The sequence below is a fragment of the Saccopteryx bilineata genome, chromosome 4 (assembly GCF_036850765.1).
Source record: "Saccopteryx bilineata isolate mSacBil1 chromosome 4, mSacBil1_pri_phased_curated, whole genome shotgun sequence".
NCBI classification, from domain to species: domain Eukaryota; kingdom Metazoa; phylum Chordata; class Mammalia; order Chiroptera; family Emballonuridae; genus Saccopteryx; species Saccopteryx bilineata.
This window is the reverse complement of record NC_089493.1, coordinates 50,755,694-50,772,656: the sequence shown is the minus strand read 5'-3', so window position 1 is coordinate 50,772,656 and position 16,963 is coordinate 50,755,694. Positions and strand designations below refer to the sequence as shown.

The following is a 16,963-nucleotide window of genomic DNA, read 5'->3' as shown; positions in this document are numbered from 1 at the left end:
CATTGTCCAAAGCTGGTTATTAGAGACTCATTGTGGGAACCCTTCCAGCCATGAACAAAGAGTATCTGAACCAGAATAAAAACAGCCTTTGCAAAGTCAGCAAATGAGACAAACCAAATTCCTCATCTCCCTTTCCTTTTCTGTCTCTTTTAACACAGTGGATAAGAACAAGGTCTCCAGTGTCAGACACAGGTTTGAGGCTTAGTTGCCACTTACTTGCTGGGCTGGTCATCTGGCTTCTCTGAGCCTTGGTTTAATTCATGAAAACTGTGTGAGGATAGAGGCAATGTACATAAATGATGACAGAGTAGGAGCTCATAATCTAGATCAGCATCATTATTACTCCCCAGGGACTAATCTGCATCAAGAAATAACTTTCTCAGGGATGGTCAGTCTGACACCATTGAGCAGTCAAACCCACTGAGGATATTTTATTACATAGGATGCATTCCAAAGCCGCGTAAAACACACAGATGTGGCATTTGCTGCATCCCATCCACCCCAAGCTTGGCTGTTAGTGGAAGACACTAGTTACCTTGATACAATAGCTGGCCTCCTTGCTGGGCTCTGTCACTGCTTTGCAGTGTGATCTCAGGCACATTACTTACTCTCCCTGGCTTTGTTTCCTTTTCTCAAATGTGGTTGATTGATAACTGGGAGATTCCTATCGGCCCTTCCCTCTCAAAGGTCCTTCCTGTGGCACTTGCTAGCTAGCACTTGGTGGGGAACCACATTCACCGGAGGCACGCTGGGCAAGGTGAGCACTGCTTTAAAACAGCTGGCTCACATAGGTGGCTGCAGCTCAGGCAAGCGGCACACTCTAGTGCAGGGGTTGGGAACCTTTTTGGCTGAGAGAGCCATGAACGCCACATATTTTAAAATGTAATTCTGTGAGAGCCATACGTGTACGTTATGCATTATCCAATAAAAATTTGGTGTTGTCCTGGAGGACAGCTGTGATTGGCTCCAGCCACCCACAACCATGAACATGAGTGGTAGGAAATGGATTGTAATACATGAGAATGTTTTATATTTTTAACGTTATTTTTTTATTTAGAGATTTGTCTGTGAGCCAGATGCAGCCATCAAGAGCCACATCTGGCTTGCGAGCCATAGGTTCCTGACCCCTGCTCTAGTGTAAGGTAAGAGGGCTGGCTCTGGAACCACACACCTCTGGGTTTATTCCTGATGCTCTTTTCTGGCTGCACGGCCTGAGCTAACTGTGTACAGGGTGAATGCACCTACCTAAGGTGACTGCGAGGGTTCAATGAATGAGGTGCTGCATGTGGAGCAAGGACCCAGCACACAGCAAGAGCTCAGCTCTTGCTACCTCTCCCCTGCTGCCTGAGCTTCCTCACCCTCCTGCCACTCATGACTAGGTTCCATAAAGTCCAGACCTAGGTTTCAGCCTGGCTCCCTCTTCTTACCTCCCAGTCACTGGACGTTGTTGTTCCTCACCTATAAAATACATAGGTACAGTAAGACTTACTCAAGGACCTAACCAGCCAGTGGTGCAGTGGATAGAGCATCAGACTGCGATGCAGAGGACCCAGGTTCGAGACCCTGAGGTCGCCAGCTTGAGTGCGAGCTCATCTGGTTTAAGGAAAAGCCCACCAGCTTGAACCCAGGGTCGCTGGCTCCAGCAAGGGGTTACTCGGTCTGCTGAAGGCCCGTGGTCAAGACACATATGAGAAATCAATCAATGAACAACTAAGGTGTTGCAACGGGCAATGAAAAACTAATGATTGATGCTTCTCATCTCTGTTCCTGTCTATCCCTCTCTCTGACTCACTGTCTCTGTAAAAAAATAAATAAATAAAAATTAAAATAAAAACTTACTAGAGGGTTGATGTGATAGAGCAGTGTGATTGCCATAGGGTTTTCCTCCCTCTGCCCCATTGGCATCATCATCCATTTTACCTTACATTTTATAGCACTTATTTCCCTAACTATTTGAGTCAACTGATTCTAAACCCCCCATAAAGGGAGTCAGAGCCAGGAAGCCTGAGGTCAGTCCCGAGCAGCTCTTCATTTCACCCCCACCCATGTTCTCTCACCAGCTCGGGAGGCACACAACAGGCCTGCCTACTTCATCCTCAGCTGCAGTGCTTGGCATAGCACAGGCCTTTGGGAGGCCGCCTCCCCATCCTAGTGAAGTTGGGGTATCTCCAAAGGAAAGCGCAGCGAGTCCCAGGGCACCACCCAGAGGGTGGGGTGAGTCAATCTCTCCTGAGAGGCACCCCGCCTGCTGGAATTGCACAGGAACTAGGCTCACTGTCAGGGTCAGGGATGCAGGCTGAAAATGAGTATCAGTGCACACGTGTCAACTACCACAGTATACTATTAGTACAATCCTTCTGGAAAACACGGAACCTTGCACACAAGTCTTATAAATGTCAATTTTTGGTCCAATGACACTACTGCTAAGCATTTCTTATAAGAAAGCCACAGAAAGTATTAACAATGTTCATCCACTGTAGTGGTAAATTGGAAATAGCCCATCTAGTAACAGAGCCTTTTTAGATGTTTTTGAAGACCCTTTAGAGGTAGAGAACTATTACCGTAGTAACAGTAAATAAAAAAGGAACAAATTGATTTACACATTCCTGAGATTTTCAAGCCTGTTCTTTAGTCTGAACAAGAAAGATACCCAGAATAAGATAGTCCCAAGGTTGGCCTAACTTCTTGTGACTGTTTTGGTGTTTAGTGCTTTGTCTGTCTGTCTTTACATTTCCCCCTCCAAAATGAAGCTTTTAATGAAGAAAGCACACCACCGAGTCCTGCTTTGAGACTTAGTATCAGGTCACACATCCTAAGCAAAGTTATTTTATCAGGTAAGCCCACCAGCTAGCTAGTTGTCTGGAATGGTTAGAAAGATCAATAGCCTGTTGGACTCAAAGAAGCCATCCCAAAAAAATTGTATAAAAAGATTTATTGAAATTTATCAATGACAAACAGACATAAAACTCAAAGTTTGGCTCTTCTGAGGGGGAGAAGAAAACCGGTGCAGATGTTTTTTTGTACAGATGAAACACGGGCTAGGAAACAACACGCCACTTCTAAAGCAACCCAGAAGAGGGGCATGAAAGCAAACCTGTATATTCGCTAGGAATCTGCAGTCATTTCAGATTTCCACTAGGTAAGAAAATACAATTTTGCGTTAGTTTTTCCGTGCTCGGGTATATGAAAAAAAGAAACAAAAACCCCAGCCGACATGCAGCAACGTCTCCCGCACTTAGGTTTGTAAAAATGGTCTAAGCACAGGAGTACACATATGGAAGAATTCTCTCATCATTTTGTAAAACAAAGCGTTCTAATATCTTACAGAACAAGATAGGACAGTTTTTAAAAAATCCTTTAAAGAGGTTGACGTTTAAGGGTTTGCTTCTTTTCTGCTCACTTTAATCACCAAATACATTTTACTCATAACTTGTAAGCCTGCTGTTTCCAGCTCTCTGGCTCATAGCTCGTAAGAGTGACATCAGAGTTTTCTTCGTAGAACGAAGCCCACCACCATCTGTGAAGAGGGAAAGGGAATGAGACGGGGACTGTCCCCCAACCAGTGCCAAAATACGCCTTTAGGCTGCTATTTAAAACCAGGGCACTGGATGCCTCTAGCATGCCCAAGAAATGCAGAAATCATGTGAACCAGAACAAGAGGTAAGATGAGGCTGGTGCTCGGCCCCTCCTGGGCTTTGAGAAACCAAACTAAGGCCAGCCATGGCCTTCCAACACTCAAGAGACTCAGGAAATACCAGGAAATGTAAGAGACTCCAAATCACCCTCTTTGAGAGTAAGGAACAAATGCTCACTTGGTGTGTACTCAGCTATTGCAATTACAGGGACCAAAAACAGACACAAAAAAAAGTAGGGGAAAAAAATAAAGAGTGGCAGTAAAAATAGTATTTTATTCCTCCCCCTCCCACCCACCCTCTCCCCACAACCCCCAGTACACTTTTCCCCTCTCGTTCCCACAGCAACGTTACAATCAGAAAAAAATAAGTTTCGGGGGGGCGGGATTTGGGGGGGGTATGGGTAAAAACAGTCAAATCACAATAGGAATTTTTCAAAATAGGTTATTCGCTTAGTCATCATCTTCTCCCTCATCTTCAGGTTCTCGTTTTCGCTTCTGACCCCTTTCTTCTTCTGGAAGAGTAAGGAAAAGGCATTTAGATCAAACACTGCTCCTACCTTAACTCAGTCCACCCGCTAGGAAACCAGGGGAGCATCCTGGCAAACCGAGGCAGGACACCTGCAAAGCCAGGCAGGCCTGTGGCCTCGGATGAGCATGTTCTGCCCTCTGCCTGGTCCTCGGGGCCTACACTATCTACTGTCAACTGAAGGGGCCAGTCGCTAGCAGGCAAGAGGAAAAAGGCTGCCATACCACCAAGATCTTCTTCATCCTCCTCATCGTCTACTTCCCCGTCGTTATAACCTTCTTCATCCTCCTAGGAGAGAAGATGCACACCAGACATTAGGAGTGTCCCTGGGCCACAGACCTGCTGAGGAAACCACATTCTGCCACACTGGCCTCAAAAAAGGCAGGGGTCATTCCTAGTGTCTCAGAGCCCCACACAAAAACTACTATCTCAGGATGATTCTAAAGATGCAGTCTGTGGCATCAAGGACCCCTTTAAGATTCTGCAGAAAGCTTTAAACTCCTCCCCCATAAAATAACTCTACCACATACAATATTTGCAAACAATGTCAGCAGGGTTGTTGGTTGTACCCCCAGGCTAAGAACTCCTGCTCTGAAGTGCCTACAACTCAGGCAGCTTTCTAACCTGCTACTCCTAGGAGACAAGTTCCTAAGCCAACCCTAACATGTCAGGGCCATCCTTCCACCGTTCTCAATCTAGTGTCAGCTTCAAGGGAAGACTCGTTTCAGCAAACAAGATTCTGGGGGTAAGTCCAACCTCACCGTACCCAGCCTGCAAACTTGGACCACTTGGAGGGAAGGATAAATTCAAGGACCCCCAAGGACATCATCCCAGATTCTAGAGATCCAGCAGAATGTGTGAGGTTCATTCTCAACACAGGATCCTTACTTCATGCTGCCCCTGATGTTACCTGTCAGTTGAATCTCAGAATGTTGAACACTGTTCCTAAAGTACCAGGCAGACCATTGTTTAAAAAGAACTTGGTGATGGACTTCTTTATGTCGAGGGAAATACCCTTTTATAATGTCACGAAAGAGTTTCTTAATCAGTCTGTTTGCCAAAACTCCTTCTTTGTGTATAGATGTGTATAAGCTCTCCTTTACTGGAAGCTGGAAATCTGCAGATGGTCAATGAGATTATACACACACCCCGCCCCCCCAACACTGCACACTACAGCTCGTGACAGAAGAGCAAGATGAAAATCCCTTCGTCAACAAGACTTTCTGCCCTGTCCTAGAGGGACCTGTTTTCCTAAGTCTTCAGAGGTGAGCCTAGCAGCCGCCCCCAGGGAGAGAGAAGCCCCACTGCAGACCAGGCAGGAACCTTGCCTCTCTCACCAGCTCTTCTCTCACCTGGAGCTGCCTGCCTCTCCCGGGCCTAGACTGGGATCCTGCCCAAGCCTGTGGGCGTGGCAGGCCAGTGTCTGCACACTCGAGACAGACAACAGGGAGAAGCTAGGTGCCTTGCCCATGCTGTGATCATTTTAAACCTCTCTAAGTCAGCAAGTGCTGATGGAGAATTCTGAGCAAATCATGGAAAATGACTGCTGCAGAAATTCAGAACACCCAGACACAAAACCTAGCACCCTGGGAAGGAAGGCTGCAAAGCCCAACACAGCCAGTGGTCAAACACCCTTTTTATCAGACACTGTCCTTAAGCATTTTACTTATAAATCAGTTTATCCTCTTGACAATCAAGTCAGATGATCCTCACAATCCAGAAGCCTATTTCACAGATGAAGAAACACATGCTAAAAACGTCAAGAAATTTTTCCAGGGACACACAGCTAATCTCTGTGCTATACTGCCACTCACAGACACATCAAAGACTTTACAAAAAAAAACTAAGAACCAGCCAATGTGTTAGGAAAATGGCACGAGACAGCTGTCTCTCTGATTTGGGATCCAGCAGTGTCTTCTACGCCCATCAGTTTAAAGCAGTCTTGGATTGCCCCTAGTACACTGTTAGTGCTCGGTTAATTAAAATATGAATACAAAAGGGCAGAAAACAAGGACCTGCATGCAGTAAGAACTAATTCTCACACAGAAAAAACAGCAGGGCTTACCGCAGCAGATGAGCACACTCTCTCTTCCTGTCCCCAGAATCCCCTTACCCTCTCCTAATCCAACCTCATAGAGTTTGCTGCCAGTCTGGCCTCTCCCAAAGCAGCCCAATAAAGGGCCCTGAAATGGACTCATTTCCCCAGCCGGGGCCCCGGGCTGCCCAAGGCTGGTCACAGAGCGTTCAGTAGGGTTGACATGGAGGTAGCAAGAGGAATTCAGGGAGATGGCACCCCCACCCAGCCCACCGCTTACCTCTTCCTCTCCACTCACATCTTCTTCTTCTCCTTCCTCCTCTTCTTCCTCATCCTCCTCGTCTTCCACTACCTGAGCATCCTCATCATACTCTTCCTCTGTGAGTAGAAATGGGTATAAGATCGGAATGATGGTGAGCTAGCTTCTAACTTGCATAGCACAGGCCCCAGGCTGATGGGCCTGCAGGGGTGGTGTGGTTCTCAGTGTAGGGCCCATGACCCTCATACCCTAACCAGGCCTCAAATCTCGATGCCCTAAGGTGACCAAACACATCCTAAAGTGGGTCCAAGTGGTAAGCCCTCCTCCCCAAGCTTTACAGAAATGAAAGATCTTTTGTGGATGTTGAAATCAGAGAAATTGCTGGATCAGAGGAACAAGTTACAGAGCCCAGGAAAGCTAAGAATCCTGTTCAGTTAGAAAGAGCATCTAGCCAAACCCCTGGCTTTAAAGGGGAGAAATCTGAGGCAGAGGGGAGAAGTGTCTGTTCAAGGTCACATACCAAAATTAGTCTGTACCTAGAAACCTGGTCTCAAGACTCCCAGTCCCAGTCCTTTCAGTTGTATCACAAGATGTGACAAACTAATGCAAACAAGGTGCATGAATATCTTGCAAAATACACCCATCTAACAAGCGATGGAAAACTTTTACGTCTGAATCAGTTGGGCAAGTGTCTCCGTTCTCAACTTGACTCTGGTCATGAAGACCTGCAAAACAGCCTCACTGTGCTGGTGATGTGGGAAGGTAAGAGGGGGTGTCTTTTCTTTCCTGCAACTCTGGCTGCTCACCTCACTGCCAGGGAGCCCAACGGGCTACCTGCAGCCTCTATTTCCCAGGACCCTGGGGCTCCAGTCCACACCCCCAAGACCTGGCCTGTGGTCTACAGCCACCAGAGGGCCTCACCACCTCTCCAGCCCCGACTGGACACTCAGGAAAAGAGGACCCTCAGACCGTATCCCACCTTCCTCTATCCCTAAGGTCACTCTAGAGAGACACTGTAGAATCTCATTCCCAGTGGGACTTTGGAAAGGGGGAAATATATCAGTCAGCTAGATAGTTTTTAAGGAATTACTATATAGTTAGGGGATCTCAGGGCTCCTAACACTTCTTTTAGGGGAGTCAACCAACGACACAGATTAGAGACACTGATAATCACAGCAGAAAGCCCTAGTCTTCTCCACAGCTTTGGAAAGAGGTCAATAGCCATACCCCTCAGTGGCCAGTGTGGGCCTTGTAACATCTAGTCCACCCATGTCCCCTCAGCCACCCACCATCTTCATCCTCCTCATCGTCGTCCAGGCCCTCTACATAGCCCTCGGCGTCGGAGTCAGGGGCCTCCTTGTCATCCCGGTCATAACCATCGAGATATGTAAGTTGTGGGAGGAGCTTGAACACGATTTCTCGGTAGTCGTTCAGGTTGGTTACCTCACAATCGAAAAGGTCTAACCACTTGAGGTTTTCTAACATTTTCTGCAAGCAGAAAAATAAAGTCAATGGTGAGCCACTTCTGGGAGGTAGGCAAGGAGAGGAAGGGACAGGAGGGGAGGGAGGAAGCACGTGGGGATGAAGTGAGACAGTGTGACATGCTCTGGCCACAGCTGGTCAAGAAACTGATCTGGTCCTCTCAGCCACTATGTCTGCCCTGGCATCACCCCCAGGGGACGGGCCTCAGTGACTTCACCTGGAAAATGAAGGGTTGGACTTTATCTTTAAAAATCTCTTCCAATTCCAACACTTTTATTCTGCAAGTACAGCTTGAAATGAAGGTGGGACTCTCTCTTGGTACATGAGACAAGAGCTGCCTGCCCCTGTGACTAAGGGGCCAGAGGCAAACTAAAGAGGCAACAGGAGCCAACAAACTAACTCCCTCTGTGCATAATAATAATGATGATGGTGGCAGTCAACACAGCACTTTGTATTTACTCAACTTGTCTGCAGAACCCCATAAGATAGAAATAATTATTTGTTCGTATTACAGGCGAGGAAGTAGAGCGAGGAGGACTGGGGTTTGATCGGGCAGCCCAGCTTCAGACCTGTGCTTACTCCTGCAACCCTGCCTGTCACAAAGGACAAGAGAAAAACTAATGGAGCATTCAGATCTCGTCGTGGTACTTAACACATATGCTTTGTCACCATTTTATCTTAGACAGCTCTGGCCCATATTATTCCTGTTTGCTGTCTGAGGCCCAGGAAGTGAGGAGAAGCTGAGGCCCAGGAAGTGAAAGGGCCACACAGCTAGTAAGAAACAGAGCTGCACATGACATGTCTTCAAGGCACAGGTACAAGAACACTGTGTCCCAGGCTGAGTCCCTGTTCCAGCGGGGCCAGGCCTAACTGGCAACTAAAGCCACTGTCCCTCAGGGACAATGTCAGTAACTAGGTTAATCTTTCAAGAGCTTGTGATAGAGACCTGGTCATTCTCAGCAGAAGGTCAAGAGCAGGGAGGGAATCTGGGCTGTGGTTGGGGTGGGTGGGCTAGTACCCCTAACTAAAGCAGGTCCCCAACCTTCAGAGGAGAGTTTAACACATCAGTCACACTGAGAACCAGGGAAGAGGAACCTACAAAAATGTGTGGCCTGGGTGGGAGGAGCAGGGGGTGTGTATCTGTCGGCCTATATCTGATTTCTAATGGTGACCAGTTCAATCTGCTCTCTAATGGGACTGACTCAGTGTTTTATGCGCTCAGCCCCTCCCCTCCCAAACATACACACAGACCATCACATATAGACCATTGTTTGTAACAAAGTTCCAATTTTAAGGTCTATCAAAATGTTCTGCTTCCTCCTGAAGACTGGCAGAAGGCCTGAAAAGAAATTCTAAGGGAGCGAGTCTAGTGGTTGCCCCCATGCCACAGACACGGGAAGAATGGCAGCTTCCTGTTCTCTCACCTGGCCCGTCCAGCAGCCCTCAGGTGTCCATGAAGGGCAAAGAATGCTTTCTGGACAACAAACCTACAAACGCAAACTGAGGAATGCCCCAACCTCTACCCTTAAACCCAAGAAAGTGGCAAACTTGGCAAAAGATCCTCAGGGCCTTTCCCTGAGTCTAAGATGCGTGGCCTGTGAAGTGATTCTTAGGTGTGTTATTTACAATAAGTGTGTTTATTTCATGTGGTAGTATTTATATCTTTCAAAAAAACCTGTTACTAAATCAGTGATACAAATTCCAGCTGTACTCCTAAAAATCAAGCGAATACAGTTAATACAGGAGAAATGGTTACTCTGCCCAAGACCCGTCCATGACTTGCCCCCTCCTGGAAAGTAAACCGTGTGGTCTGGGGTATATTCAACTCCAGGAGGACAGCAGACCACAGTTCTCTGACATCAGGGGCTTGTGCTGGGGCCAGTCCACCTCTCACCTTCCAGAGGCATCAGCCTCAGGCCTGTGACCCAAGGAGAAAACAGGTTGGCCACCTCCAGGGTCAGCTTAATTCCTGGATGGATCCTCGCTCCACAGAGATAAGGAACCTGAACCCGGAAGAAACCAGAGTTCCAGTTTCCAGAGCGAGGCAGACCCTGCATGAGGAAAAGCACTGGGCCAGAAATTGAGACCAGAGTCCACCCCCTCTCTTCACCCTGACTGCCGGTCTGGCTGAGTGACCGTGGCCACGTTACTTAACTTCTCTAGGTCTCAGTTTCTCTGGATGAAGCTGTAACAGTTGCTCAAACTCTATTCCACAGTACACAGTGAGAGTTAAATGAAGTCAAAAAAGTAAAATAAGTGGAAAAAAATATACAAACTAAAATGTAGTATTCCCTGACATCAACCCCTCCCGTCTCCCTTCTCCACCCTGTGGACCGAGGGAAGGACCCAAGTGACTCACCAGTGGCTCTATTGTGCTGAGGTCTTTAATTTTGTTGCCACTTAAATTTAGATGCGTGAGGTTCGGACACTTTTCTGCCAATACTTCCAGGCCCCCTGAGATTCTGTTATCGCTTAGTTCAAGCTAAACAAGGCAGGGAGAGAACAAGTAGAAACAGCTTTTAAAACGAAGGCGCTAAGCTCAGAGAGCCTCCAGCTCTCCACAGACAGCGGGGAAGGGAAAGTAGTCTCGGAAATCTTCGGGCACGTTGGGGCGGGTGTCTGGTTCCACCTTCAATTACGCTCCTCCAACACGAAGTGATGACCCTTCCTCCCCCCCACCACCCACACCCCTTCCTCCTGTGCTCTATTCACCTTGTTTGTCTCTCACACACCCCTTTCTCCTGTACTCTATTTACCTTCTTAAGTTTGTTTAACTTTGGTAAGTTTGCGACTGAGGTGAGGCCTACGTTGATTGTACTTAAGAACTCCAGTTCTTCAAATTCATCTGTGAGGCCTTCAATTTTGCCTTCATTAGACCGACAGTTGTCCAGGACAAGCTCTTTCACCTGGAAAGGGAAGGACTGTGTGAATGGAGGCAAGGAGAGGGGCTGAGGCAGGGGAAGGGTGGCCGGCCTCCTTGGAGGACGGGGAGACAAACCCCGGAGTGGTCCATCACACACCGAAAACAACACTTGTGCAGCATCGCACTGCACGTGCCCACCCTGGTCTTTCTGCCTGGGGTGTCAGACTGAGGGGAGCAGAGCGGCAGAACCAGGGGCCGCTCCAGACAGGAGGCGTGGCTGAACTGCAGACCACGAACTCAGTAAGCCCAGCTGCCACTGGCAAGGTTGGTGGTCTCATTCCAGACCTACCATGAAATGCCACAGCCTCTGGATTCTAATTCTCATGTTGTCGGGGACCTGAGCCTCACCCCACTGCCATCATAGCCCCAGCCTGACCCCATCCGGAGGCTAACCTCCCTGCTTCCATCCTCAGTCCATGTGCTCCCTTCACCTCCCCGTGTCTGTGACCTTCCTGCTGGCACACCCCCTTGCTTACTTGTACACTGCTCTTGTCACCAGTCAGATCTGCGCACCTGGCCTGGAATTTGTCACCATGGTCACTGCTTGGCCTATCCCAGGGAAGGGACAGACAACTAGGGGCTCCTCCAACTCTCTATTCATAGACCAATTCTGTCCCATAGAACTTCCTGTGACAATGAAAACCTCTGCACTGTCCAAGAGGGGAGCACTAGCTGTGTGTAGCCTCTGCGTATCTACAATGTGGCTGGTGAGACGGTTTTAAACTTTTTAGTTTTAATCAATGTAAGTGTGAAGAGACACGTGTAAGCTGCCATCTCACACCACACTCTAGACTTCGCCCTTCAGGATTTGAGTAGTTGTAGGACAAAATGAAAATCCACAAACCAGGATGGACCCATCATGAAATACTGAGATTGGTAAAGTCCAAAAGTTGGGCTTTGGAGGAACCTCTGTGGCTGTCCCCTGCCAAACTGGAGGCAGTTTCATTCTGCTAGAGTTCTTAGATTCTCCTTTCTTCTCTTCTCTCTTGGGCCCTAAAACCTTTATTTCTAATGAGACAGAAAGAACTGATAAAAAGCTATCCTTTCATTAGTTCGTCAGAGGTGGACTTGGCTGAAGGTGAGGTGCCAGGCTTCAGTACTGACGGCAGGGACACAGGCTGAGGAGGAGTAACCATGTCTCAGGCCTTTACCGACCCAGCGAGTCAACCAGGGAGGCTAAGGTGCTAGCCCTCTGGGCATCCAGAGTCACCCACTCCCATCTCTGAGCAGTCTGGAGGCAGGCACCTTAAAGAAGATCCCTCCTGACTACTGAGGCCTGACACAGCGTCCCCTACCTGCTCCCTGCAGTCTCCCAGAAATGTGTGCTGCTGCTGCCTGGATATGCTGATCGCTGGGACTTCTGCCCACAGGCCACACTGTACAGGCAAGTCTTTCTCACTAGTAGTCCCCACATTGTCTGAAGGGTCATTCCTGCCCCTCTAAGGCAGTGGTCCCCAACCCCTGGGCTGCGGACCCACCAATGCTTTCAAACAATCCACCACCAATGCTTTCAAACATGCATTTGGTACCTGTCCGCAGAGGAAGAATAAATAACTTACATTATTTCCGTTTTATTTATAGTTAAGTCTGAACGATGTTTTATTTTTAAGAAATGACCAGATTCCCTCTGTTACATCCATCTAAGACTCACTCTTGTCGCTTGTCTTGGTCACGTGATACATTTATCCGTCCCACCCTAAAGGCCGGTCATTGAAAATATTTTCTGACATTAAACTGGTCCGTGGCCCAAAAAAGGTTGGGGACCACTGCCCTAAGTCGTTTTCTTCTAAGAATAAGCAGATGGGCCTTCTAACCAGGTTCCAGTCCAGGACTGCTCACACCCTTCCACACAGCAGGCCAATTTGCTAAAAGCTTTTTCCTGCAGGGCCCAGGGTAGCTGTCTTGCCACAGTTCTTCAGGTATCCCTCCTACTGGGGCATCTCAGGGTCAAATGCCACTCAGGGGAACAGAACCCACAGCAAGCCTGCAGTATCCCTCCTTGATCCACCCTTGCCACAGAGCAGCTCAGGGCTCACCTAGGACCAAGCACTCGTTAGCCCAGGATAGTGGGGATTGGCAAGGAGGAGCAAAGCCAGGCAGGGCATTAATCTGTCATAGCTAGGAGGTTCTGGGCCTTGGCACTGGCATCAAAGTCCACCTTTCCTTGGGCCTTTCCTGTCCTTTCCCACTCTCTCAGTCCCCAGGAGAGGTCAGATGTCCAAGTCAAGTCAACTTCTCAAGGTCAGTGGCAAAAATGCCTGGGAATAAAGCCTACCCTAGGGCAGGAAATCAGTGTAGAACCAGGAAGCCAGGCCTCAGGGGAGCAAAGCAGACTGAGGGAGATCAATCGGACTGGGGGATGGGGGAGGACCCCTCCCTTCAGTATGCAGTCAACACTAGTCACAAGGCCCACCGTCTTCTTTAGTTACTACTTTCTTGGAAGCCCCTGGGACTTCTTTAAGCTCCACCAAAGAAAGCCAATCCACCACCAATGCTTTCAAACATGCAGTTTTTCCAACCGGGTCAAGGGCTTCTTCTCTCACGACCATGTGTCAAGGAGAAGGCCCCAGAGATTGGGGGAGGTAGCGCTGGAGAGCCAAGGGAATTCCTCCCGGAAGTCCATCTCTTTCCCGGAGCAGCACAATGTTCCCTGGGAATTCTACAGACAGAGGTTCCAGTTCCAGCACCACACCCAAACTGGTGGCCACTCCTCTCAGGACCAACATGCAAGTAACACCCAAGACTGTTTTATTAGTAATACCCATGGGATCTTTCCTGAGCGCTGGGCACACTAAGTGCTTCACCCACAGTAGCTTATTTAATCCTCACAATGGTTCCACGGGGCGTTCTGCCATCTGACTGCCACATCAGTACCACCCTCCCCTCCTACAGTGCCAGGAGTGGTCCCAGGAGGGTGTTTACCGAACCAAGGTGGTCAGTGTTAGCTCCTGATGGTTCCTGAGCTTCCTAAATGTAGGGCACAAGCTCCCCTGATGGGAATTAATTCTACCCTTTAGTCCCTCTTTTAACTGATCCACCAGGCGGGTGGGGGCCACTCCCACTAGTCCCCACCCTAGTTACATTTCCTCAGTAACCAAAGCACAAAACCCAACCCAGCCTTTCACCCAGAAGAAGCCTAAGTCAGGGAGCACAGACCTATGGAGGGTCTGGGGGACCCCAATCTCCCAAGGAGCAAGAGGCTGCTTCCAGTCGCTGGGAAGGTGAGCCTGTGGTGTCTGGAGGAGGACCAGGTCTGTGGGGCCTCCCGGACCCCCCCTCCCCCCCGTTTCTGTATTTCCTTCCTGGAGGAGGTTTCAGCACTGTTTGGAGTGAGATCAAAGAGGAGGGGCATGATCCAGGCTTAGACCCCAGGTTACCAATGTTACCAAAAAGCCCAAATCACACTGGGGAAACCTACTTCTTTGTAGGGTGATATGTTACAGTGGGGATGGCAGGTGAGCTGCCTGTAAAGTGTCTGAAATAGACCAAACAGGAAAAAAAAAAGACACCAGCCCAACAGCCAAAGTCACTCCACCTACCCCCCCTGCCACTACTAGGGCCACACTTTCTCAGAGCTCCTAAGAGGGATAGGCTACCATGTTTCAAAACCTTTAACCCTCCCCAGGGTTTCTTAAATCACTCTGAACTGCTGCAATTCCAACCCACTTCTATCTATCTATCTATCATCTATCTATCTATCTATCTATCTATCTATCTATCTATCTATCTATCTATCTATCTATCTCTGGTTGGTGACCATACTCTAAACCCTTCCATGTGAACATCCCTTTGACATTAAGGGAGTTTTGTGCTTAAAAAAAGAAAAAGAAATTTAAGGCCCATTTACCCCTGCCAAATCCTGGGTGTGAGCTAAGTGCAAAGTTAAAATTAAACTGGAAATTTGTACTTTGGGTTTAGACTCTCTCCCAATTCCACTGGCCATTTAAAAATATCCGCATGTGGTTCTCTCTCTCTAGTCCAACAACCGGGATGGCACTGCTTGTACAAGGAGCTCTTCAAACACCCCAGAGCAGCCTGAATACCTATACCCAGTCCCAAAGAGATGTGAAGTTCCCTAGAAGTCAGACCACCTGGCTCTGGTATTTCCAGAAAAACTTGTCCCGAAAGCAAGAACACAGCAGTCATTTCTCACCAATGGGAGCTGAAAGGCTCACAATAAACATGAACACATTATTACTCGGAGGAACAATCCACTGGTTGTTTCTAAACTGTGAAATCATGTCCTTACAGATAACTCCAATGTGACCATTCCTCTGTGTTCCCAACACTGCAATCCTGGTCACAGTCATATATGTCACTCTAAGCCTGCTCTTCTTCCTCTGACAGTGCGGGCATTGGACTACTGGGAATAGGTCTCGACCAGAGAGAGGCCAAGGACCCAGCTGGCTCGCTGAATGAACCCTGACTCTATCAAGAACTTAGGTTCTGACCCTGCAGAAAGGAGATATCTGTTTAACCTATAAAATGCAACCCCCAGCCTAGAAAACATGCTTGGCTTCCTGCCACCTGGGAGGAGGGGGGATTCAAGTTCCTAAACTAAACTAAGAGGTCCTCCACTCTCAAGCTCCCATCACTTCCTCCAATCTCACTGCCACCTGCCTCGTATCCATGCACTACAAGGCCCCCCTCCCCAGAAGGCCTTCCCCTGAGCCCAGCTCTGTGCACCCCAGGGCACCAAGGGCAGCTGCTGCATGAAACATTTAATCATGTATTAAGCATCCGATTCTCCTAGAGGTCAGGGACTGTCCTTCTCTATAATCAGCCTAGCAGGGAGTGAACACTAGAGCAACTGCTTAACAAATGTTCTGTCTATCATGCCAGGCACAACACTAGGTCCAGGGCATAAAGAGTAAGTCAAACCATCATGAAACTTACAATATAACTGGTCCAAGACAAGTTGAATGTACCCTACCTTCTATAAACAATGGCAGCAATGTTTTTCGGTTTGTCTTGTATCCTGAGACAAGCATATGCCCTGAGGAGGCAGGCTGTGCAGGCTCCTCCTGACCCAACCCAATGCTCTCTGCCTGTAAGAAACCCCTCTCTCCAGACAGGGTACCCGTGACATTGTTCACTTGGGCAAATGCTGAGGGGACATGGAAGTGACCGTGAGCAAGAGGTACAGTGGCTGGCTAGGAGGAGACAAACAGCTGGCAAACAACTAGTTTGTTGTTCCAGGTGGTAGGCCCTCAAATGCCTCCACCCCAGTGAGAATGGGCATACTAAGGGACCTAGAAAGACCAAGAAAGGAGATACATCATATGAAAGCCAGGACTGGCCATATAATTTGGAGGACCCAAGGCAAAAGGAAAACCTGAGAGCTCTTGCTCAAAAATTATTAAGAATTCCAAGACAGCGACAGAGCATTAAACCCAAGCACAGGTCACAAGCCCATGAAGCTGGCCCTGATTTTAAATGGACAGCTTGGACCTAAAACAGAGCCCTCTGAAGGCCAGAACCAGAGAGAAGGAAGCTCCAGTGAGAATGCTCTTTATTTTCCCAGCACATCCTCGGGCAAGGTGGAGAGGTGGACAGAAGGCAGGCTCTGGAGTCAGGACAGACCTGGCTCAAATCCACATTCTTTACTTGCTACCTCAACTCACCTCTCCTGAGCTTCCTCCAGTGACAAGAGAGCGTATCACCTTGGGTTGGATTAAACAAAATAATGTACTGAGGGCATCTAGCTTTGGAAAAAGCTACTTTCTTTCCCCTTGATCAATAGTCACCTTTACTGCTGTGTCCCGTCAAGATACAAGAATGCGAACAAAGGCAGGCCAGCACATCGGAATCACCTCTGCTGTTTGCAAGGCTTCCTCATGGAAAATAAGAGGCCTCTGAACATTTTGGAGAACTCAGATGGTGTACCCCAAACACAACCCTCTTGATTTTATATCCACACCTTATTATGACCCCCGCCCCCCACTAACCTCAACCCATGATTTTCTTTTTTCACTGAGCACGAATTCAATAAACATTTGTAGCTTTGGTTTCAACCTTGTCAGTCCCTGACCAACTTAGTTTTCAGGTTCCAGCCTTGCACAGAAAAGACTCAAATCAAATTGACCCTGTGTTTTTTTGGTGCT

General features: G+C 48.3%; 1 protein-coding gene across 4 annotated transcripts in view; it reads right to left on the bottom strand.

Annotated features, from left to right (window-relative positions):
- Window positions 1-2,915: 2,915 nt before the first annotated feature.
- ANP32A (acidic nuclear phosphoprotein 32 family member A) overlaps window positions 2,916-16,963 on the bottom strand; it is an 81,164-nt gene continuing 67,116 nt past the window's right edge. For all 4 annotated transcript variants that reach the window (XM_066272548.1, XM_066272547.1, XM_066272545.1 and 1 more), the window contains exons 2-7: window positions 10,693-10,842; window positions 10,296-10,418; window positions 7,744-7,942; window positions 6,476-6,573; window positions 4,385-4,448; window positions 2,916-4,146 (exon numbers count right to left, since the gene is read on the bottom strand). In XM_066272548.1, coding sequence (XP_066128645.1) covers window positions 4,085-4,146; window positions 4,385-4,448; window positions 6,476-6,573; window positions 7,744-7,942; window positions 10,296-10,418; window positions 10,693-10,842 — 696 coding nt within the window. In that variant the 3' untranslated portion in view covers window positions 2,916-4,084. The remainder of the gene's footprint in view (window positions 4,147-4,384; window positions 4,449-6,475; window positions 6,574-7,743; window positions 7,943-10,295; window positions 10,419-10,692; window positions 10,843-16,963) is intronic.